This window comes from Ascaphus truei, chromosome 6, assembly GCF_040206685.1.
Source record: "Ascaphus truei isolate aAscTru1 chromosome 6, aAscTru1.hap1, whole genome shotgun sequence".
Classification (NCBI taxonomy): Eukaryota; Metazoa; Chordata; class Amphibia; order Anura; family Ascaphidae; genus Ascaphus; species Ascaphus truei.
In genome coordinates, this window is record NC_134488.1 from 140,500,806 (window position 1) to 140,524,531 (window position 23,726).

General features: G+C 49.9%; 1 protein-coding gene across 1 annotated transcript; it reads right to left on the reverse strand.

Annotated features, from left to right (window-relative positions):
• Positions 1 to 11,686: 11,686 nt before the first annotated feature.
• Positions 11,687 to 21,015, reverse strand: LOC142497996 (fish-egg lectin-like). The gene is made up of 4 exons (XM_075606506.1): positions 20,870 to 21,015; positions 18,041 to 18,268; positions 13,017 to 13,350; positions 11,687 to 11,937 (listed from the first exon to the last, which is right to left on the reverse strand). Exons 1-4 carry the CDS (start codon positions 20,970 to 20,972, stop codon positions 11,796 to 11,798), a joined length of 807 nt encoding a protein of 268 aa, XP_075462621.1. The 5' UTR covers positions 20,973 to 21,015; the 3' UTR covers positions 11,687 to 11,795.
• Between the last annotated feature and the right edge of the window lie 2,711 nt (positions 21,016 to 23,726).

The window sequence follows — 23,726 nt, forward strand, 5'->3', positions numbered from 1 at the left end:
TACACCAGCACACGGGATAACGGTACTCTTACCATGTGTCCCTATATACCAGCACACAGGATAATGGTACTCTTACCATGTGTCCCTATACACCAGCACACGGGATAATGGTACTCTTACCATGTGTCCCTACACACCAGCACACGGGATAATAGTACTCTTACCATGTGTCCCTATACACCAGCACACGGGATAATGGTACTCTTACCATGTGTCCCTATACACCAGCACACGGGATAATAGTACTCTTACCATGTGTCCCTATACACCAGCACACGGGATAACGGTACTCTTACCATGTGTCCCTATACACCAGCACACTGGATAATGGTACTCTTACCATGTGTCCCTATACACCAGCACACGGGATAATGGTACTCTTACCATGTGTCCCTATACACCAGCACACGGGATAATGGTACTCTTACCATGTGTCCCTATACACCAGCACACGGGATAACGGTACTCTTACCATGTGTCCCTATACATCAGCACACGGGATAATGGTACTCTTACCATGTGTCCCTATACACCAGCACACGGGATAATGGTACTCTTACCATGTGTCCCTATACACCAGCACACGGGATAATGGTACTCTTACCATGTGTCCCTATATATCAGCACACGGGATAATGGTACTCTTACCATGTGTCTCTATGCACCAGCCCATGGGATAACGGTACTCTTACCATGTGTCCCTATACACCAGCACACGGGATAATGGTACTCTTACCATGTGTCCCTATACACCAGCACACGGGATAATGGTACTCTTACCATGTGTCCCTATATATCAGCACACGGGATAATGGTACTCTTGCCATGTGTCTCTATGCACCAGCCCATGGGATAACGGTACTCTTACCATGTGTCCCTATACACCAGCACACGGGATAATGGTACTCTTACCATGTGTCCCTATACATCAGCACACGGGATAATGGTACTCTTACCATGTGTCCCTATACACCAGCACACGGGATAATGGTACTCTTACCATGTGTCTCTATGTACCAGCACACGGGATAATGGTGCTCTTACCATGTGTCCCTATACACCAGCACCCAGGATAATGGTGCTCTTACCATGTGTCCCTATATATCAGCACACGGGATAATGGTACTCTTACCATGTGTCCCTATACATCAGCACACGGGATAATGGTACTCTTACCATGTGTCCCTATACACCAGCACACGGGATAATAGTATTCTTACCATGTGTCCCTATACACCAGCACACGGGATAACGGTACTCTTACCATGTGTCCCTATACAAAAGCACACGGGATAATAGTACTCTTACCATGTGTCCCTATACACCAGCACACGGGATAATAGTACTCTTACCATGTGTCCCTATACACCAGCACACGGGATAACGGTACTCTTACCATGTGTCCCTATACACCAGCACACGGGATAACGGTACTCTTACCATGTGTCCCTATATACCAGCACACAGGATAATGGTACTCTTACCATGTGTCCCTATACACCAGCACACGGGATAATGGTACTCTTACCATGTGTCCCTACACACCAGCACACGGGATAATAGTACTCTTACCATGTGTCCCTATACACCAGCACACGGGATAATGGTACTCTTACCATGTGTCCCTATACACCAGCACACGGGATAATAGTACTCTTACCATGTGTCCCTATACACCAGCACACGGGATAACGGTACTCTTACCATGTGTCCCTATACACCAGCACACTGGATAATGGTACTCTTACCATGTGTCCCTATACACCAGCACACGGGATAATGGTACTCTTACCATGTGTCCCTATACATCAGCACACGGGATAATGGTACTCTTACCATGTGTCCCTATACACCAGCACACGGGATAATGATACTCTTACCATGTGTCCCTATACACCATCACACGGGATAATAGTACTCTTACCATGTGTCCCTATACACCAGCACACGGGATAATGGTACTCTTACCATGTGTCCCTATACACCAGCACACGGGATAACGGTACTCTTACCATGTGTCCCTATATACCAGCACACGGGAAACCGGTACTCTTACCATGTGTCCCTATACACCAGCACACGGGATAATGGTACTCTTACCATGTATCCCTATACACCAGCACACGGGATAATGGTACTCTTACCATGTGTCTCTATGCACCAGCACACGGGATAATGGTGCTCTTACCATGTGTCTCTATGCACCAGCACACGGGATAATGGTACTCTTACCATGTGTCCCTATACACCAGCACACGGGATAACGGTACTCTTACCATGTGTCCCTATACATCAGCACACGGGATAATGGTACTCTTACCATGTATCCCTATACACCAACACATGGGATAATGGTACTCTTACCATGTGTCCCTATACATCAGCACACGGGATAATGGTACTCTTACCATGTGTCCCTATACACCAGCACACGGGATAATGGTACTCTTACCATGTGTCCCTATACACCAGCACACGGGATAATGGTACTCTTACCATGTATCCCTATACACCAACACATGGGATAATGGTACTCTTACCATGTGTCCCTATACACCAGCACACGGTATAATGGTACTCTTACCATGTGTCCCTATAAACCAGCACACGGGATAATGGTACTCTTACCATGTGTCCCTATACACCAGCACACGGGATAATGGTACTCTTACCATGTGTCCCTATGCATTAGCACACAGGATAACGGTACTCTTACCATGTGTCCCTATACACCAGCACACGGGATAATGGTACACTTACCATGTGTCCCTATACACCAGCACACGGGATAACGGTACTCTTACCATGTGTCCCTATACACCAGCACACGGGATAATGGTACTCTTACCATGTGTCCCTATACACCAGCACACGGGATAACGGTACTCTTACCATGTGTCCCTATACACCAGCACACGGGATAATGGTACTCTTACCATGTGTCCCTATACACCAGCACACGGGATAATGGTACTCTTACCATGTGTCCCTATATATCAGCACACGGGATAATGGTACTCTTACCATGTGTCCCTATACACCAGCACACGGGATAATGGTACTCTTACCATGTATCCCTATACACCAGCACACGGGATAATGGTACTCTTACCATGTGTCCCTATACACAAGCACACGGGATAATGGTACTCTTACCATGTGTCCCTAAACACCAGCACACTGGATAATGGTACTCTTACCATGTGTCCCTATATACCAGCACACGGTATAATGGTACTCTTACCATGTGTCCCTATACACCAGCACACGGGATAATGGTACTCTTACCATGTGTCCCTATACATTAGCACACGGGATAACGGTAGTCTTACCATGTGTCCCTATACACCAGCACACGGTATAATGGTACTCTTACCATGTGTCCCTATACACCAGCACACGGGATAATAGTACTCTTAGCATGTGTCCCTATACACCAGCACATGGGATAACGGTACTCTTACCATGTGTCCCTATATATCAGCACACGGGATAATGGTACTCTTACCATGTGTCCCTATGCACCAGCACACGGGATAACGGTACTCTTATCATGTGTCCCTATACACCAGCACACGGGATAACGGTACTCTTACCATGTGTCCCTATACACCAGCACATGGGATAACGGTACTCTTACCATGTGTCCCTATACACCAGCACACGGGATAATAGTACTCTTACCATGTGTCCCTATACACCAGCACATGGGATAATGGTACTCTTACCATGTGTCCCTATATATCAGCACACGGGATAACGGTACTCTTACCATGTGTCCCTATACATCAGCACACAGGATAATGGTACTCTTACCATGTGTCCCTATACACCAGCACACGGGATAATGGTACTCTTACCATGTGTCCCTATACACCAGCACACGGGATAACGGTACTCTTACCATGTGTCCCTATATACCAGCACACAGGATAATGGTACTCTTACCATGTGTCCTTATACACCAGCACACGGGATAATGCTACTCTTACCATGTGTCTCTATACACCAGCACACAGGATAATGGAACTCTTACCATGTGTCCCTATACACCAGCACACGGTATAATGGTACTCTTACCATGTGTCCCTATACATCAGCACACGGGATAATGGTACTCTTACCATGTGTCCCTATACATCAGCACACGGGATAATGGTACTCTTACCATGTGTCCCTATACACCAGCACACGGGATAATGATACTCTTACCATGTGTCCCTATACACCATCACACGGGATAATAGTACTCTTACCATGTGTCCCTATACACCAGCACACGGGATAATGGTACTCTTACCATGTGTCCCTATACACCAGCACACGGGATAACGGTACTCTTACCATGTGTCCCTATATACCAGCACACGGGAAACCGGTACTCTTACCATGTGTCCCTATACACCAGCACACGGGATAATGGTACTCTTACCATGTATCCCTATACACCAGCACACGGGATAATGGTACTCTTACCATGTGTCTCTATGCACCAGCACACGGGATAATGGTGCTCTTACCATGTGTCTCTATGCACCAGCACACGGGATAATGGTACTCTTACCATGTGTCCCTATACACCAGCACACGGGATAACGGTACTCTTACCATGTGTCCCTATACATCAGCACACGGGATAATGGTACTCTTACCATGTGTCCCTATACACCAGCACATGGGATAATGGTACTCTTACCATGTGTCCCTATACACCAGCACACGGGATAACGGTACTCTTACCATGTGTCCCTATACATCAGCACACGGGATAATGGTACTCTTACCATGTGTCCCTATACACCAGCACACGGGATAATGGTACTCTTACCATGTGTCCCTATACACCAGCACACGGGATAATGGTACTCTTACCATGTGTCCCTATATATCAGCACACGGGATAATGGTACTCTTACCATGTGTCTCTATGCACCAGCCCATGGGATAACGGTACTCTTACCATGTGTCCCTATACACCAGCACACGGGATAATGGTACTCTTACCATGTGTCCCTATACATCAGCACACGGGATAATGGTACTCTTACCATGTGTCCCTATACACCAGCACACGGGATAATGGTACTCTTACCATGTGTCCCTATACACCAGCACACGGGATAATGGTACTCTTACCATGTGTCCCTATATATCAGCACACGGGATAATGGTACTCTTACCATGTGTCTCTATACACCAGCACATGGGATAATGGTACTCTTACCATGTGTCCCTATACACCAGCACACGGGATAACGGTACTCTTACCATGTGTCCCTATACATCAGCACACGGGATAATGGTACTCTTACCATGTGTCCCTATACACCAGCACACGGGATAATGGTACTCTTACCATGTGTCCCTATACACCAGCACACGGGATAATGGTACTCTTACCATGTGTCCCTATATATCAGCACACGGGATAATGGTACTCTTACCATGTGTCTCTATGCACCAGCCCATGGGATAACGGTACTCTTACCATGTGTCCCTATACACCAGCACACGGGATAATGGTACTCTTACCATGTGTCCCTATACACCAGCACACGGGATAACGGTACTCTTACCATGTGTCCCTATACACCAGCACCCAGAATAATGGTACTCTTATCATGTGTCCCTATACATTAGCACACGGGATAATGGTACTCTTACCATGTGTCCCTACACACCAGCACACGGGATAATGGTACTCTTACCATGTGTCCCTACACACCAGCACACGGGATAATAGTACTCATACCATGTGTCCCTATACACCAGCACACGGGATAACGGTACTCTTACCATGTGTCCCTATACACCAGCACACGGGATAATGGTACTCTTACCATGTGTCCCTATACACCAGCACACGGGATAATGGTACTCTTACCATGTGTCCCTATATATCAGCACACGGGATAACGGTACTCTTATCATGTGCCCCTATATACCAGCACACGGGATAATGGTACTCTTACCATGTGTCTCTATGCACCAGCACACGGGATAATGGTGCTCTTACCATGTGTCCCTATACACCAGCACCCAGGATAATGGTGCTCTTACCATGTGTCCCTATATATCAGCACACGGGATAATGGTACTCTTACCATGTGTCCCTATACATCAGCACACGGGATAATGGTACTCTTACCATGTGTCCCTATACACCAGCACACGGGATAATAGTACTCTTACCATGTGTCCCTATACACCAGCACACGGGATAACGGTACTCTTACCATGTGTCCCTATACACCAGCACACGGGATAATAGTACTCTTACCATGTGTCCCTATACACCAGCACACGGGATAATAGTACTCTTACCATGTGTCCCTATACACCAGCACACGGGATAACGGTACTCTTACCATGTGTCCCTATACACCAGCACACGGGATAACGGTACTCTTACCATGTGTCCCTATATACCAGCACACAGGATAATGGTACTCTTACCATGTGTCCCTATACACCAGCACACGGGATAATGGTACTCTTACCATATGTCCCTACACACCAGCACACGGGATAATAGTACTCTTACCATGTGTCCCTATACACCAGCACACGGGATAATGGTACTCTTACCATGTGTCCCTATACACCAGCACACGGGATAATAGTACTCTTACCATGTGTCCCTATACACCAGCACACGGGATAACGGTACTCTTACCATGTGTCCCTATACACCAGCACACTGGATAATGGTACTCTTACCATGTGTCCCTATACACCAGCACACGGGATAATGGTACTCTTACCATGTGTCCCTATACATCAGCACACGGGATAATGGTACTCTTACCATGTGTCCCTATACACCAGCACACGGGATAATGATACTCTTACCATGTGTCCCTATACACCATCACACGGGATAATAGTACTCTTACCATGTGTCCCTATACACCAGCACACGGGATAATGGTACTCTTACCATGTGTCCCTATACACCAGCACACGGGATAACGGTACTCTTACCATGTGTCCCTATATACCAGCACACGGGATAACGGTACTCTTACCATGTGTCCCTATACACCAGCACACGGGATAATGGTACTCTTACCATGTATCCCTATACACCAGCACACGGGATAATGGTACTCTTACCATGTGTCTCTATGCACCAGCACACGGGATAATGGTGCTCTTACCATGTGTCTCTATGCACCAGCACACGGGATAATGGTACTCTTACCATGTGTCCCTATACACCAGCACACGGGATAACGGTACTCTTACCATGTGTCCCTATACATCAGCACACGGGATAATGGTACTCTTACCATGTGTCCCTATACACCAGCACATGGGATAACGGTACTCTTACCATGTGTCCCTATACACCAGCACACGGGATAACGGTACTCTTACCATGTGTCCCTATACATCAGCACAAGGGATAATGGTACTCTTACCATGTGTCCCTATACACCAGCACACGGGATAATGGTACTCTTACCATGTGTCCCTATACACCAGCACACGGGATAATGGTACTCTTACCATGTGTCCCTATATATCAGCACACGGGATAATGGTACTCTTACCATGTGTCTCTATGCACCAGCCCATGGGATAACGGTACTCTTACCATGTGTCCCTATACACCAGCACACGGGATAAAGGTACTCTTACCATGTGTCCCTATACACCAGCACACGGGATAATGGTACTCTTACCATGTGTCCCTATATATCAGCACACGGGATAATGGTACTCTTACCATGTGTCTCTATGCACCAGCCCATGGGATAACGGTACTCTTACCATGTGTCCCTATACACCAGCACACGGGATAATGGTACTCTTACCATGTGTCCCTATACATCAGCACACGGGATAATGGTACTCTTACCATGTGTCCCTATACACCAGCACACGGGATAATGGTACTCTTACCATGTGTCTCTATGTACCAGCACACGGGATAATGGTGCTCTTACCATGTGTCCCTATACACCAGCACCCAGGATAATGGTGCTCTTACCATGTGTCCCTATATATCAGCACACGGGATAATGGTACTCTTACCATGTGTCCCTATACATCAGCACACGGGATAATGGTACTCTTACCATGTGTCCCTATACACCAGCACACGGGATAATAGTACTCTTACCATGTGTCCCTATACACCAGCACACGGGATAACGGTACTCTTACCATGTGTCCCTATACACCAGCACACGGGATAATAGTACTCTTACCATGTGTCCCTATACACCAGCACACGGGATAATAGTACTCTTACCATGTGTCCCTATACACCAGCACACGGGATAACGGTACTCTTACCATGTGTCCCTATACACCAGCACACGGGATAACGGTACTCTTACCATGTGTCCCTATATACCAGCACACAGGATAATGGTACTCTTACCATGTGTCCTTATACACCAGCACACGGGATAATGGTACTCTTACCATGTGTCCCTACACACCAGCACACGGGATAATAGTACTCTTACCATGTGTCCCTATACACCAGCACACGGGATAATGGTACTCTTACCATGTGTCCCTATACACCAGCACACGGGATAATAGTACTCTTACCATGTGCCCTATACACCAGCACACGGGATAACGGTACTCTTACCATGTGTCCCTATACACCAGCACACTGGATAATGGTACTCTTACCATGTGTCCCTATACACCAGCACACGGGATAATGGTACTCTTACCATGTGTCCCTATACATTAGCACACGGGATAATGGTACTCTTACCATGTGTCCCTATACACCAGCACACGGGATAATGATACTCTTACCATGTGTCCCTATACACCATCACACGGGATAATAGTACTCTTACCATGTGTCCCTATACACCAGCACACGGGATAATGGTACTCTTACCATGTGTCCCTATACACCAGCACACGGGATAACGGTACTCTTACCATGTGTCCCTATATACCAGCACACGGGATAACGGTACTCTTACCATGTGTCCCTATACACCAGCACACGGGATAATGGTACTCTTACCATGTATCCCTATACACCAGCACACGGGATAATGGTACTCTTACCATGTGTCTCTATGCACCAGCACACGGGATAATGGTGCTCTTACCATGTGTCTCTATGCACCAGCACACGGGATAATGGTACTCTTACCATGTGTCCCTATACACCAGCACACGGGATAACGGTACTCTTACCATGTGTCCCTATACATCAGCACACGGGATAATGGTACTCTTACCATGTGTCCCTATACACCAGCACATGGGATAATGGTACTCTTACCATGTGTCCCTATACACCAGCACACGGGATAACGGTACTCTTACCATGTGTCCCTATACATCAGCACACGGGATAATGGTACTCTTACCATGTGTCCCTATACACCAGCACACGGGATAATGGTAATCTTACCATGTGTCCCTATACACCAGCACACGGGATAATGGTACTCTTACCATGTGTCCCTATATATCAGCACACGGGATAATGGTACTCTTACCATGTGTCTCTATGCACCAGCCCATGGGATAACGGTACTCTTACCATGTGTCCCTATACACCAGCACACGGGATAATGGTACTCTTACCATGTGTCCCTATACATCAGCACACGGGATAATGGTACTCTTACCATGTGTCCCTATACACCAGCACACGGGATAATGGTACTCTTACCATGTGTCCCTATACACCAGCACACGGGATAATGGTACTCTTACCATGTGTCCCTATATATCAGCACACGGGATAATGGTACTCTTACCATGTGTCTCTATACACCAGCACATGGGATAATGGTACTCTTACCATGTGTCCCTATACACCAGCACACGGGATAACGGTACTCTTACCATGTGTCCCTATACATCAGCACACGGGATAATGGTACTCTTACCATGTGTCCCTATACACCAGCACACGGGATAATGGTACTCTTACCATGTGTCCCTATACACCAGCACACGGGATAATGGTACTCTTACCATGTGTCCCTATATATCAGCACACGGGATAATGGTACTCTTACCATGTGTCTCTATGCACCAGCCCATGGGATAACGGTACTCTTACCATGTGTCCATATACACCAGCACACGGGATAATGGTACTCTTACCATGTGTCCCTATACACCAGCACACGGGATAACGGTACTCTTACCATGTGTCCCTATACACCAGCACCCAGAATAATGGTACTCTTATCATGTGTCCCTATACATTAGCACACGGGATAATGGTACTCTTACCATGTGTCCCTACACACCAGCACACGGGATAATGGTACTCTTAGCATGTGTCCCTATACATCAGCACACGGGATAATGGTACTCTTACCATGTGTCCCTACACACCAGCACACGGGATAATAGTACTCTTACCATGTGTCCCTATACACCAGCACACGGGATAACGGTACTCTTACCATGTGTCCCTATACACCAGCACACGGGATAATGGTACTCTTACCATGTGTCCCTATACACCAGCACACGGGATAATGGTACTCTTACCATGTGTCCCTATATATCAGCACACGGGATAACGGTACTCTTATCATGTGCCCCTATATACCAGCACACGGGATAATGGTACTCTTACCATGTGTCTCTATGCACCAGCACACGGGATAATGGTGCTCTTACCATGTGTCCCTATACACCAGCACCCAGGATAATGGTGCTCTTACCATGTGTCCCTATATATCAGCACACGGGATAATGGTACTCTTACCATGTGTCCCTACACACCAGCACACGGGATAATGGTACTCTTACCATGTGTCCCTATACATCAGCACACGGGATAATGGTACTCTTACCATGTGTCCCTATACACCAGCACACGGGATAATAGTACTCTTACCATGTGTCCCTATACACCAGCACACGGGATAACGGTACTCTTACCATGTGTCCCTATACACCAGCACACGGGATAATAGTACTCTTACCATGTGTCCCTATACACCAGCACACGGGATAATAGTACTCTTACCATGTGTCCCTATACACCAGCACACGGGATAACGGTACTCTTACCATGTGTCCCTATACACCAGCACACGGGATAACGGTACTCTTACCATGTGTCCCTATATACCAGCACACAGGATAATGGTACTCTTACCATGTGTCCCTATACACCAGCACACGGGATAATGGTACTCTTACCATGTGTCCCTACACACCAGCACACGGGATAATAGTACTCTTACCATGTGTCCCTATACACCAGCACACGGGATAATGGTACTCTTACCATGTGTCCCTATACACCAGCACACGGGATAATAGTACTCTTACCATGTGTCCCTATACACCAGCACACGGGATAACTGTACTCTTACCATGTGTCCCTATACACCAGCACACTGGATAATGGTACTCTTACCATGTGTCCCTATACACCAGCACACGGGATAATGGTACTCTTACCATGTGTCCCTATACACCAGCACACAGGATAATGGTGCTCTTACCATGTGTCCCTATACACCAGCACACAGGATAATGGTACTCTTACCATGTGTCCCTATACACCAGCACACGGGATAATGGTACTCTTATCATGTGCCCCTATATACCAGCACACAGGATAATGGCAATGTGTCCCTACAGATGATGTACAGTATTACATATGTTCTGGGTGAGGAGAGAGATTGCTGCTTTCACCATTAACACGCACATATGAGGGTGTTTTTAACCTTTTATTATTTATTATAGCCATAGCTTTCCTGTGGTTCCATCAGGGAGACAGTCGGAGCGGGGGGAGGGATTAGACACAGAAGTGCTTGTCCTTCTACTCAGATTTCACACTTAAAGATGTCCCCTTTCTCGGTGAGAAGCCACAGGGTCCCAGCATCAACGCTGACATGCTTATAGCGGCTGCAGAGATCTACGGGAGTCCACGAGCTCCCAGTGAGCTTATCCGCACAGATGCCCTCTCTGGAAGGAGAAAGATTGGGTGGTGGTTAGATGGGTCATTTGGACAGTGCAGAAGTCACAGAACCCAGTGACTGGCATAATATGTAATGACCACACAGGAATAAAGGCAGGAGGATTATATACACAGGGAAACACCAGGGGAGACCGGTGCTGTGAATACAAAATAATCACATGCAAGAGAGGAGAAAATGGGTGACAAAATGGAGACGTGTCCCAACATGCGAAACGTGCGCGTCGGGTCACATGCGTTGCTGTCACTTGTTGTCGGAGGATAGCACACGCTGACACAGCCTGCGGCTCAGCTGGTCCCCCAGTGTTCATACAGAAGTTCTGTCGGTCCTCCTCACGTACACCCCCCTGTGGTTTAGGGATCTCACTTCCCCTGATTGGACATCCCCTTTCTCCCATCCCCTGCAGAGCCCCAAGGGCTGGTACTTCACCTGCTGTTATTTCATCCTGTCCACAGGAGCCCCCTTACTTTCACTCACTCTCCCCTTCTCTTTAATTCTCCCTCTCTCTCCCTCCCCGCCTCTCCTCTCCCTCACACATCTCCCCCCTCATTCTCCCATCTCCCATCCCTTCTATCTTTCACTCTTCCTCCCCTCTATCTTTCACTCCCACTCTGCTTCCTTTATTTACCCCCGCACTCTCCCTCTCACCCCCCTTCACTCTCACTCCTCCCCCACATGGGCACTAATTGTGAGCAAGGAGTGGGGGGTCCAGACTATCTGGCAGTGAGTTAGATGCCAGAGCAGACGGGGTCTACATTTCTGCTCAGACGGCAAGGTTGTACCCCCACCCACCCCCTGTGTTATATGCAGGGTTGTCATTTAACAACCCGATGGAAATCCTTCCGTGTAAAAGGTGACTTTTCCGGCGGTTTGAAGATGGGGAGAGAGGGGTCTTGTCACACGGAGGAGAGTCCCAGAGGAAGAGGACAGTATGAGAGAGATTAGAGGTGGGACAGAGCAGTAGAGACACAATGAGGTGGTGAGATGGGACAGGAGGCGATCCGGTGCATAGCGAGTTCGTGGAGCAGAGCAGTAAAGACTCGTATACTATTGCCCCCAAACCGTTACCTCTTGTACACTTTGCCCTCTGCGTTCACACCGTACACTGATCCGTTTGTGCCAACCTCCACCATGACCAGACTGCCCTCGATCTGCTGCCACTTGCTGCCCTGGCAGGCGTTGGGTTTCACATCGTAGCGGTAAAAGATCTCGTTGATGCTGCTCACTCCCCAGCAGCCGCGAGGACCACAGCTGTAATATTTCAGACCCCCCTCTAACAAGGTAAAGGTGGGAGCAGGATCCGTGGAAAGAGTTGGCTCTTCGTTCAGGCAGTAAATAGAATCCAGACGGTTCACGCCAGCCAAGAACTTATCACCTCCAGCGTCCACCTGCTTCAGACTACCTACAGGGCAGAGAGATGGGGTGGCTGTAAAACAAATAATATCTTCCAAATATTACCTTTATTGGGGACTGATGGACCAGCCTGCGGGTTAGAACTGGCCTTTGAAGTGGGTACACATGGTTTAAATCCCAGTGGCAAACTCCATATGAAATAAATCACCTTACCTTGCCGTGCTGCAGGTACCAAAATGAGATTAAAAGCCCCACATGACAGGGACTCAGTGCTTAGGTGCTAAGATCATATTTGAATTTTTAATGTTTGGCACTTTCTGTGCTAATAAGTAATACAAACCTTCATAAAATGTGTTACCATTGTTTGAAGGTCGTTATGAGGTCGTTGGGGAAGCAGTAAGTGGGAGTGTGCGCAGGTAGAGGTGTGAGAGCAGGTAATGTGTGAGGGAGTTGGTGTTGGGAAGCAGTAAGTGGGAGTGTGCGGAGGTAGAGCTGTGAGAGCAGGTAATGTGTGAGGGAGTTGGTGTTGGGGAAGCAGTAAGTGGGAGTGTGCGGAGGTAGAGCTGTGAGAGCAGGTAATGTGTGAGGGAGTTGGTGTTGGGGAAGCAGTAAGTGGGAGTGTGCGGAGGTAGAGCTGTGAGAGCAGGTAATGTGTGAGGGAGTTGGTGTTGGGGAAGCAGTAAGTGGGAGTGTGCGGAGGTAGAGCTGTGAGCAGGTAATGTGTGAGGGGGTTGGGGAAGCAGTAAGTGGGAGTGTGCGGAGGTAGAGCTGTGAGAGCAGGTAATGTGTGAGGGAGTTGGGGAAGCAGTAAGTGGGAGTGTGGGGAGGTAGAGCTGTGAGAGCAGGTAATGTGTGAGGGAGTTGGTGTTGGGGAAGCAGTAAGTGGGAGTGTGCGGAGGTAGAGCTGTGAGAGCAGGTAATGTGTGAGGGAGTTGGTGTTGGGGAAGCAGTAAGTGGGATTGTGCAGAGGAAGAGCTGTGAGAGCAGGTAATATGTGAGGAAGTTGGCGTTGGGGAAGCAGTAAGCGGGAGTGTGCAGAGGTAGAGCTGTGAGAGCAGGTAATGTGTGAGGGAGTTGGTGTTGGGGAAGCAGTAAGCAGGAGTGTGCAGAGGTAGAGCTGTGAGAGCAGGTAATGTGTGAGGGAGTTGGTGTTGGGGAAGCAGTAAGTGGGAGTGTGCGGAGGTAGAGCTGTGAGAGCAGGTAATGTGTGAGGGAGTTGGTGTTGGGGAAGCAGTAAGCGGGAGTGTGCAGAGGTAGAGCTGTGAGAGCAGGTAATGTGTGAGGGAGTTGGTGTTGGGGAAGCAGTAAGTGGGAGTGTGCGGAGGTAGAGCTGTGAGAGCAGGTAATGTGGGAGGGAGTTGGTGTTGGGGAAGCAGTAAGCGGGAGTGTGCAGAGGTAGAGCTGTGAGAGCAGGTAATGTGTGAGGGAGTTGGTGTTGGGGAAGCAGTAAGCGGGAGTGTGCAGAGGTAGAGCTGTGAGAGCAGGTAATGTGTGAGGGAGTTGGTGTTGGGGAAGCAGTAAGCGGGAGTGTGCAGAGGTAGAGCTGTGAGAGCAGGTAATGTGTGAGGGAGTTGGTGTTGGGGAAGCAGTAAGCGGGAGTGTGCAGAGGTAGAGCTGTGAGAGCAGGTAATGTGTGAGGGAGTTGGTGTTGGGGAAGCAGTAAGTGGGAGGTGTGACGGAGTCACTGTCTGCGCAGATTGGAAAGAGCTTGCAGAGCGTATGTTCCAGCATGCACGCAGTTAACCTCCCCTGGAGAAGCTAGATGCAGGTGGCTAGATGCAGGTGGAGCTAATCAGCCAGACCTGAATGAATAGGGGTGAAAGGCAGGAAAGAAGCTGCCACAGGAGAGATTGGTTTCCCCAGAGAGAGAGGGAGAGACTTGGCAGCCTCGTGATAGGTGCATGGTTTATGTTTGTCCTGGAACAGGAATGTGTGTGTTTCTCTGTCTTCAGGCTGCCTGCACTCCTCAGCCTAGCTGTTGGCTTTAGCCAGTTGCCTTGGCAACCCCCCAGCCTTTTACCAGGATGGACTGCTCCCCCTCCCCTTGCCAAGTGGTATGCCCCAGTTACTTTCCCATCAGCCCAGACCAGCATGCTTCCTTTTAGTACCAGCCGCCACCTTGAGCAGTAATCTCTCCTATCCTGGTAAAGTTACTTAATTTTACCTATCCCTATATCCTGTGTAGCCGGGTCCCCCCTCTGCATGTCGGTACCCCCTTCCCGGTACTCACCTCCACGGCGGTTGGGTAACGGCGGCCAGTGGCGGGTGAGGTGCGGGCGCGTGTGCGCGCGCATTGGAGATGCAGGGCGGTAGAGGAGTGGTGAGCGCGTCTCCAGGGGCACCGGCGGCTCCCTCAAAGGGCGCCGCCATCTTAGCTTGTGCGCACGCATGCGCAGTGTAGTGTATTTAATATACACCCTGCACCCCGTCCTGTCTTATTCCATATACACGCTGCACCCCGTCCTGTCTTATTCCTTATACGCCCTGTACCCCGTCCTGTCTTATTCCTTATACACCCTGCACCTGTCCTGTTTTATTCCATATACACGCTGCACCCCGTCCTGTCTTATTCCTTATACGCCCTGTACCCCGTCCTGTCTTATTCCTTATACAGCCTGCACCTGTCCTGTCATTCCTCATACACCCTGCACCCGTCCTGTCTTATTCCTTATACACCCTGCACCCGTCCTGTCTTATTCCTTATACACCCTGCACCCCGTCCTGTCTTATTCCTTATACACCCTGCACCTGTCCTGTCTTATTCCTTTTACACCCTGCACCCGTCCTGTCTTATTCCTTATACACCCTGCGCCCCGTCCTGTCTTATTCCTTATACACCCCGCACCCCGTCCTGTCTTATTCCTTATATACCCTGCACCCCGTCCTGTCTTATTCCTTATACGCCCTGTACCCCGTCCTGTCTTATTCCTTATACAGCCTGCACCTGTCCTGTCATTCCTCATACACCCTGCACCCGTCCTGTCTTATTCCTTATACACCCTGCACCCGTCCTGTCTTATTCCTCATACACCCTGCACCCCGTCCTGTCTTATTCCTTATACACCCTGCGCCCCGTCCTGTCTTATTCCTTATACACCCTGCGCCCCGTCCTGTCTTATTCCTTATACACCCTGCACCCCGTCCTGTCTTATTCCTTATACACCCTGCACCCCGTCCTGTCTTATTCCTTATACACCCTGCACCCCGTCCTGTCTTATTCCTTATACACCCTGCACCCCGTCCTGTCTTATTCCTTATACACCCTGCACCCCGTCCTGTCTTATTCCTTATACACCCTGCACCCCGTCCTGTCTTATTCCTTATACACCCTGCACCCCGTCCTGTCTTATTCCTTATACACCCTGCACCCCGTCCTGTCTTATTCCTTATACACCCTGCACCCCGTCCTGTCTTATTCCTTATACACCCTGCACCCCGTCCTGTCTTATTCCTTATACACCCTGCACCCCGTCCTGTCTTATTCCTTATACACCCTGCCCCCGTCCTGTCTTATTTACACCCTGCACCCCGTCCTGTCTTATTCCTTATACACCCCGCACCCCGTCCTGTCTTATTCCTTATGCACCCTGCACCCTGTCCTGTCTTATTCCTTATACACCCTGCACCCCGTCCTGTCTTATTCCTTATACACCCTGCACCCCGTCCTGTCTTATTCCTTATACACCCTGCGCCCCGTCCTGTCTTATTCCTTATACACCCTGCACCCCGTCCTGTCTTATTCCTTATACACCCCGCACCCCGTCCTGTCTTATTCCTTATACACCCTGCACCCCGTCCTGTCTTATTCCTTATAAACCCTGTACCCTGCCCTGTCTTATTCCTTATACACCTGTAACCCTGTTTCCCCCACCCAATCTCACGTAGGGTCTATCCTGAGAAAACCTGCTCTGGTTTCTCATGGTAGTGTGGTGCAGACCTGCTGGTAACAGGGGGCCCTGTGTCTCCCGCCTGGTGTTATGGGGAAGGTCAGGACAGGCTTCTGGGGTCTTGCCCAAATCGTACTCACGTTGACAGCGCCTCCATCTCTTGCAGCCCCCAGGGATGTGGGGAGAAATCTCTGCAGGAGAACTACCTCTTCTTCTCCCTGATAGATTTCAGTCTCAGGCCAGAAGAGCGTGGAAACAGATGATCTTTATTCTGGCTCTTTCTCTCTCAATCAAGAACAGTGCACAGCTTACACTGAATCAATTCTTATCAATCAGGTCTTCACCTATAGGATGTCCCTGGACCTACACTCCCGGCACCAGCCACCAGGCGCAGTCCTTTCTCTTCCCTTATCCCCTGGTAGGGTAAGGGGCATAGTCTTCCACCTGTCCCCGTAGGGAATGCCCCCAGTAAGCAGAGCCCTGCTACACTAGGTTGGATAGACTACACCTCTATCACGGTAGAGACACAACTCCTAAATAGAGGAAGTCAGTTCCAGTAAGAACCAGCCCCCTGTCCCTGATTGGACAGCAGGCCTGATTGCACTACCTTCTCTGACTCACTGAGCTGCAAGGTGGGGAGAAAACCAATGATTACTCCTGGCCAACCCACCCTACTAGGGATTACTGCCAGGAGGAGGGCAGACTTATAGCCCAAAACCAGCCAGGGCTACACACCCTACACCCTGCACCCTGTCCTGCACCTCATTCCTTATACACCCTGCACCCTGTCCTGCACCTCATTCCTTATACACCCTGCACCCCGTCCTGCACCTCATTCCTTATTCCCTTTACCTGCGATAGTTTTCCAGTTCCCGTCCAGCAGTTTGAAGATTGTGTTGTCTTTGTTCACTCCCCACACTCCAGCCGGTCCCACACTCACATGGATCAGCTGTCCCGGGACCTGCACCCAGGTATTACTGCTCCACCTGTAAATGTTCCCATCGTCCGAGACGCCATAAACTGCCCCGTTACCGGCATCCACCTGCTTCAGCTTCCCGGGGACCTGTGTGCACTGCAGTGCTGGGAACAGACAGGTGAGTGCAGGGTGTGAGCATGTGCAGGATTGGGGAGCAGTGAGGGCTGTGTGTGCAGGATTGGGGAGCAGTGAGGGCTGTGTGCACTGCAGTGCTGGGAACAGACAGGTGAGTGCAGGGTGAGAGCATGTGCAGGATTGGGGAGCAGTGAGGGCTGTGTGTGCAGGATTGGGGAGCAGTGAGGGCTGTGTGCACTGCAGTGCTGGGAACAGACAGGTGAGTGCAGGGTGAGAGCATGTGCAGGATTGGGGAGCAGTGAGGGCTGTGTGCACTGCAGTGCTGGGAACAGACAGGTGAGTGCAGGGTGAGGGAGGAGCCAGCAGCTTGCTGCAGCATTTAAAGAGTAGTATGTGCGGAGGTTGGATCAGTGTGTGTTTGGGGAGAGCGAGGGGAGCAACAGGGTGTGTGTGTGGGGGGGGGGAGGCAGGAGTTAGTTTCTGTGTTTTTGAGGGGGAGGGGGAGGGGTAGCTGTGTGTGACGTCTGCGTACGCAGGATTGTGGGGCAGTGATAGCTGTGTGTGCAGGATTGGGGGGGCAGTGACAGCTGTGTGTGCAGGATTGGGGGGGCAGTGACAGCTGTGTGTGCAGGATTGTGGGGCAGTGATAGCTGTGTGTGCAGGATTGGGGGGGCAGTGACAGCTGTGTGTGCAGGATTGGGGAGGGGGCAGTGATAGCTGTGTGTGCAGGATTGGCCGGGGCAGTGATAGCTATGTGTGCAGGATTGGGGAGGGGGCAGTGATAGCTGTGTGTGCAGGATTGGGGGGCAGTGAAGGCTGTGTGTGCAGGATTGGGGGGGCAGTGATAGCTGTGTGTGCAGGATTGGGGAGGGGGCAGTGATAGCTGTGTGTGCAGGATTGGGGGGCAGTGACAGCTGTGTGTGCAGGATTGGGGGGCAGTGAAGGCTGTGTGTGCAGGATTGGGGGGGCAGTGATAGCTGTGTGTGCAGGATTGGGGGGGCAGTGATATCTGTGTGCAGGATTGGGGGGCAGTCACAGCTGCATGTGCAGGATTTGGGGGGAAGTGATAGCTGTGTGCAGGATTAGGGGGGCAGTGACAGCTGTGTGTGCAGGATTGGGGGGGCAGTGACAGCTGTGTGTGCAGGATTGGGGGGGCAGTGACAGCTGTGTGTGCAGGATTGGGGGGGCAGTGACGGCTGTGTGTGCAGGATTGGGGTGCAGTGACAGCTGTGTGTGCAGGATTGGGGGGAAGTGACGGCTGCGTGTGCAGGATTGGGGTGCAGTGATAGCTGTGTGTGCAGGATTGGGGGGAAGTGACGGCTGCGTGTGCAGGATTGGGGGGGGGGGCAGTGAAGGCTGCATGTGCAGTATTGGGGGGGGGGCAGTGAAGGCTGCGTGTGCAGGATTGGGGGGGCAGTGAAGGCTGCGTGTGCAGGATTGGGGGGCAGTGAAGGCTGCGTGTGCAGGATTTGGGGGGCAGTGAAGGCTGCGTGTCTAGGATTTGGGGGGCAGTGAAGGCTGTGTGTGCAGGATTGGGGGGGCAGTGAAGGCTGCGTGTGCAGGATTTGGCGGGGGTAGTGATAGCTGTGTGTGCAGGATTTGGCGGGGATGTGATAGCTGCGTGTGCAGGATTGGGGGGCAGTGATAGCTGTGTGTGCAGGATTGGGGGGGCAGTGATGGCTGCGTGTGCAGGATTGGGGGGGGCAGTGATGGCTGTGTGTGCAGGATTGGGGGGCAGTGACAGCTGTGTGTGCAGGATTGGGGGGGCAGTGACAGCTGTGTGTGCATGATTGGGGGGGCAGTGACAGCTGTGTGTACAGGATTGGGAGGGCAGTGACAGCTGCGTGTGCAGTATTGGGGGGGCAGTGACGGGTGTGTGCAGGATTGGGGGGGCAGTGATAGCTATGTGTGCAGGATTGGGGATCAGTGATAGCTGTGTGTGCAGGATTGGCCGGGGCAGTGATAGCTGTGTGTGCAGGATTGGGGGGGGCAGTGATAGCTGTGTGTGCAGGATTGGAGGGGCAGTGATAGCTATGTGTGCAGGATTGGGGGGCAGTGATAGCTATGTGTGCAGGATTGGGGGGCAGTGATAGCTGTGTGTGCAGGATTGGGAGGGCAGTGATAGCTGTGTGTGCAGGATTGGAGGGGCAGTGATAGCTATGTGTGCAGGATTGGGGAGCAGTGATAGCTGTGTGTGCAGGATTGGGGAGCAGTGATAGCTGTGTGTGCAGGATTGGAGGGGCAGTGATAGCTATGTGTGCAGGATTGGGGGGCAGTGATAGCTATGTGTGCAGGATTGGGGAGCAGTGATAGCTGTGTGTGCAGGATTGGGAGGGCAGTGACAGCTGTGTGTGCAGGATTGGGAGGGCAGTGACAGCTGTGTGTGCAGTATTGGGGGGGCAGTGACGGATGTGTGTGCAGGATTGGGGGGCAGTGACAGCTGAGTGTGCAGGATTGGGGGGGCAGTGACAGCTGCGTGTGCAGGATTGGGGGGGCAGTGATGGCTGTGTGTGCAAGATTGGGGGGGCAGTGACGGCTGTAAGAGACAGTACAGGAATAGCAGAGGGAGTTGTAATGCAGGGTTAGGGTGCGGCATTATATAAAGTATATATAATAAGATATTGTGTTACCTGCTCCGGCTCCTGTATACACAAGGAAGAGATAGAAGAGATGCAGCATGTTGGGTGGAGGCTCAGACGATGATATGAGAAGCAGTATAGAGAGCTCTCCCATTTATACCACTCCATTAACTCCTCCCTCTATCAGTGGGAGGGACAGAGAGGTGGAGTGAGAGGGAGGGACTGAAGGATATATTATATGTATGTATAATTTACAGAAGAATATATTATATTTATAATGTGCAAAGCAATATCGTGTGTGTGTGTGTGTGTGTGTGTGTGTGTGTGTGTGTGTGTGTGTGTGTGTGTGTGTGTGTGTGTTTTCACAGGAGACCGGGTTATTTACATCTTTTTACCGGGATCATTCATTGAGAAAAACAAGGTGATGAAATAAGTTGAAATTTATTCGACATAAATTCGCTTACACACAGTGATACACAAAATATAGACAAAAAGACACACTTAATTTGGGACTGGGGTTGAAAACTAGACTTTCCTAGGTGCAGGGAGAATTTTGCCGTGACCGGGACTTAGCCCAGAATCTCCTGGAACTAAATCGCCATAAAGTTCCAACGCCCCCGCTAATTTTTCATCCGAGAACTTGGGCGCAAATGTCGGGACTTAGTCTCTGGCGGGCAGGCTTTTCAGGCTTGAATTCGAATCCGGTTCCTCTGCTATTCGCACAGAAGCAACTTTGGAAAGCCCGCCCGCGCTATTACTACCAGAGACTACGAAACTGATCGGCTCACAGATTCATATAGTATTTAAAGTTTCACTCACTCTCCCTGGCTATCTCAATGCCTCCCCTCTCCCTGCCTCCCCTCTCCCTGCCTCCTCTCTCCCTGCCTCCCCTCTCCCTGCCTCCCCTCTCCCTGCCTCCCCTCTCCCTGCCTCCCCTCTCCCTGGCTATCTCCCTGCCTCCCCTCTCCCTGCCTCCCGTCTCCCTGCCTCCCTCTCCCTGCCTCCCCTCTCCCTGCCTCCCCTCTCCCTGCCTCCCTCTCCCTGCCTCCCCTCTCCCTGCCTCCCCTCTCCCTGCCTCCCCTCTCCCTGCCTCCCCTCTCCCTGCCTCCCCTCTCCCTGCCTCCCCTCTCCCTGCCTCCCCTCTCCCTGCCTCCCCTCTCCCTGGCTATCTCAATGCCTTCCCTCTCCCTGCCTCCCCTCTCCCTGCCTCCCCTCTCCCTGCCTCCCCTCTCCCTGCCTCCCCTCTCCCTGCCACCTCTCTCCCTGCCTCCCCTCTCCATGCCACCTCTCTCCCTGGCTATCTCAATGTCACCCGCTGGGCAGGCTCCGCCAGGTCTGGCATCCCGGAATACGGCCATTGATTTCCGGACCTGGTACTCCGCCTTTCCCTGCTGACCAAATGCTGCTCACACCTCTGGGCATCCTCTGGCTACTTTAAACTCCGATGTCCAGCAATCTTACCGGCGCCTGTGGGTTTGCTCCGGCAGCCTGTTTGGACTTCAGTTCCGAAGGTAAAAAAAACATTACATTATTAAAGTTTATATTTCATACACTTCTGAGTCTCTGGGTACAGGGGACAGAAAAGGAAACATGTTGTAGTTTTATTTCTGTAGAATCGGTGGATTGGTCAGCGCACGGGTTTTTAGCTCACAGGATGAAAAGAGAAAATGAGGGACACGTTATTAGTGTTAAGCCAGACTAAACATTAACCAATAATACAATGTGGTTGTCTAAAATGAATAATAAAAAAATGCTCGAATAAAAAATAAAAAATCTTTTAAAAGACTTGGTTAAAAGCCTGAATTTAAGGCTTGGATGAAAAAGCCTAAATAAAAACTACTTCATATACTTTTCTAAAATGGAATTCTGTGGTTGATGGTGGGGTGAGGGATGTAAAATGAAAATGTTAGGACTGTGGGGGCGGGTGATTAGCGCGCTCTTGCGCAGCCTGCTGCCAAACAGGGATGGTGATGCTGCTTATGCAGTACTATACAGCCTGCTAAAATAGCAAATGTGTGGTGCTACAAAAAAAAGCCTTTTGAGACAAAAAATATATCTTGATAGGAGAATCCTGTGGTGCAACCCCCCTGTGGTTGAATGGCTGAATAAGCCCAAGTAGAATAGGTGAAAGCTGCTGATATAGCTCCAATAATAAACCGACTAGCGGACTAGGGTCCTCACAATCACTGCAGTAAGGGACCTCACATACATGTGAACCAGCATATAAATGTCGGAATGGAGATTAACCAGATAATGTCCAAATAGTGAGATGGTAGATTGAAATAATTACTCACTCAGAGTCAGCTTGTCCTCCTTCTCATCCCTGTAGATGTATCTTCATCCACTTGAGGGGGGTGTGCATCCGTTTTTTCTATGGTCCTGAAAGTTTGCAGATGGGAAAAAGCAGGCACTGGCAGCCACACAGGATCAGCAAATAAAGATTAGTAAAGAGAGCTAGTTCCCATACAAAAGTTTAATGGATACTACAAAAAGATTACAACAACATTGTGGGGTGCTGAGCCCCCCCACCAACGCGTTTCGAGCGCTAGCTCTTTATCAAGGTGACTTTACAGTACTCACCCTGCCGTTTTTGTAGTCCCCAGAAGCGCGCCAAAATTCACTGCCAAACACTTCCTGAAACTCTCAGGAGAGACGTCGGCGTGATGATGTCAGCGCGCGACCAAGGGAATACAGAAAAAAACTTCAATTATTGAAAACTTTATTAAACAAACATTTTAACATTAAAAATCGACGCGAGTACCAGGCATGTCTTCTGATAGTAAAAAACACTAACAAACCCAGTGCTATGACAGAAATATAAGGAAAAATAGTTAGAAGAGACATACATGTGTACATTTATATTAAACTTTTTCAGAAGACATACCTATAAAGCGGATGGATCCAGATT

Coding starts and splice junctions, on each gene's coding strand:
- LOC142497996 (XM_075606506.1), bottom strand. CDS start 20,972: ATGGGAGAGCTCTCTATACTGCTTCTCATATCATCGTCTGAGCCTCCA. Junction 13,351..18,040: donor GAACTGGAAAACTATCGCAG/GTAAAGGGAATA, acceptor TCTGCCCTGTAG/GTAGTCTGAAGCAGGTGGAC. Junction 11,938..13,016: donor GAGGGCAAAGTGTACAAGAG/GTAACGGTTTGG, acceptor TTCTCCTTCCAG/AGAGGGCATCTGTGCGGATA.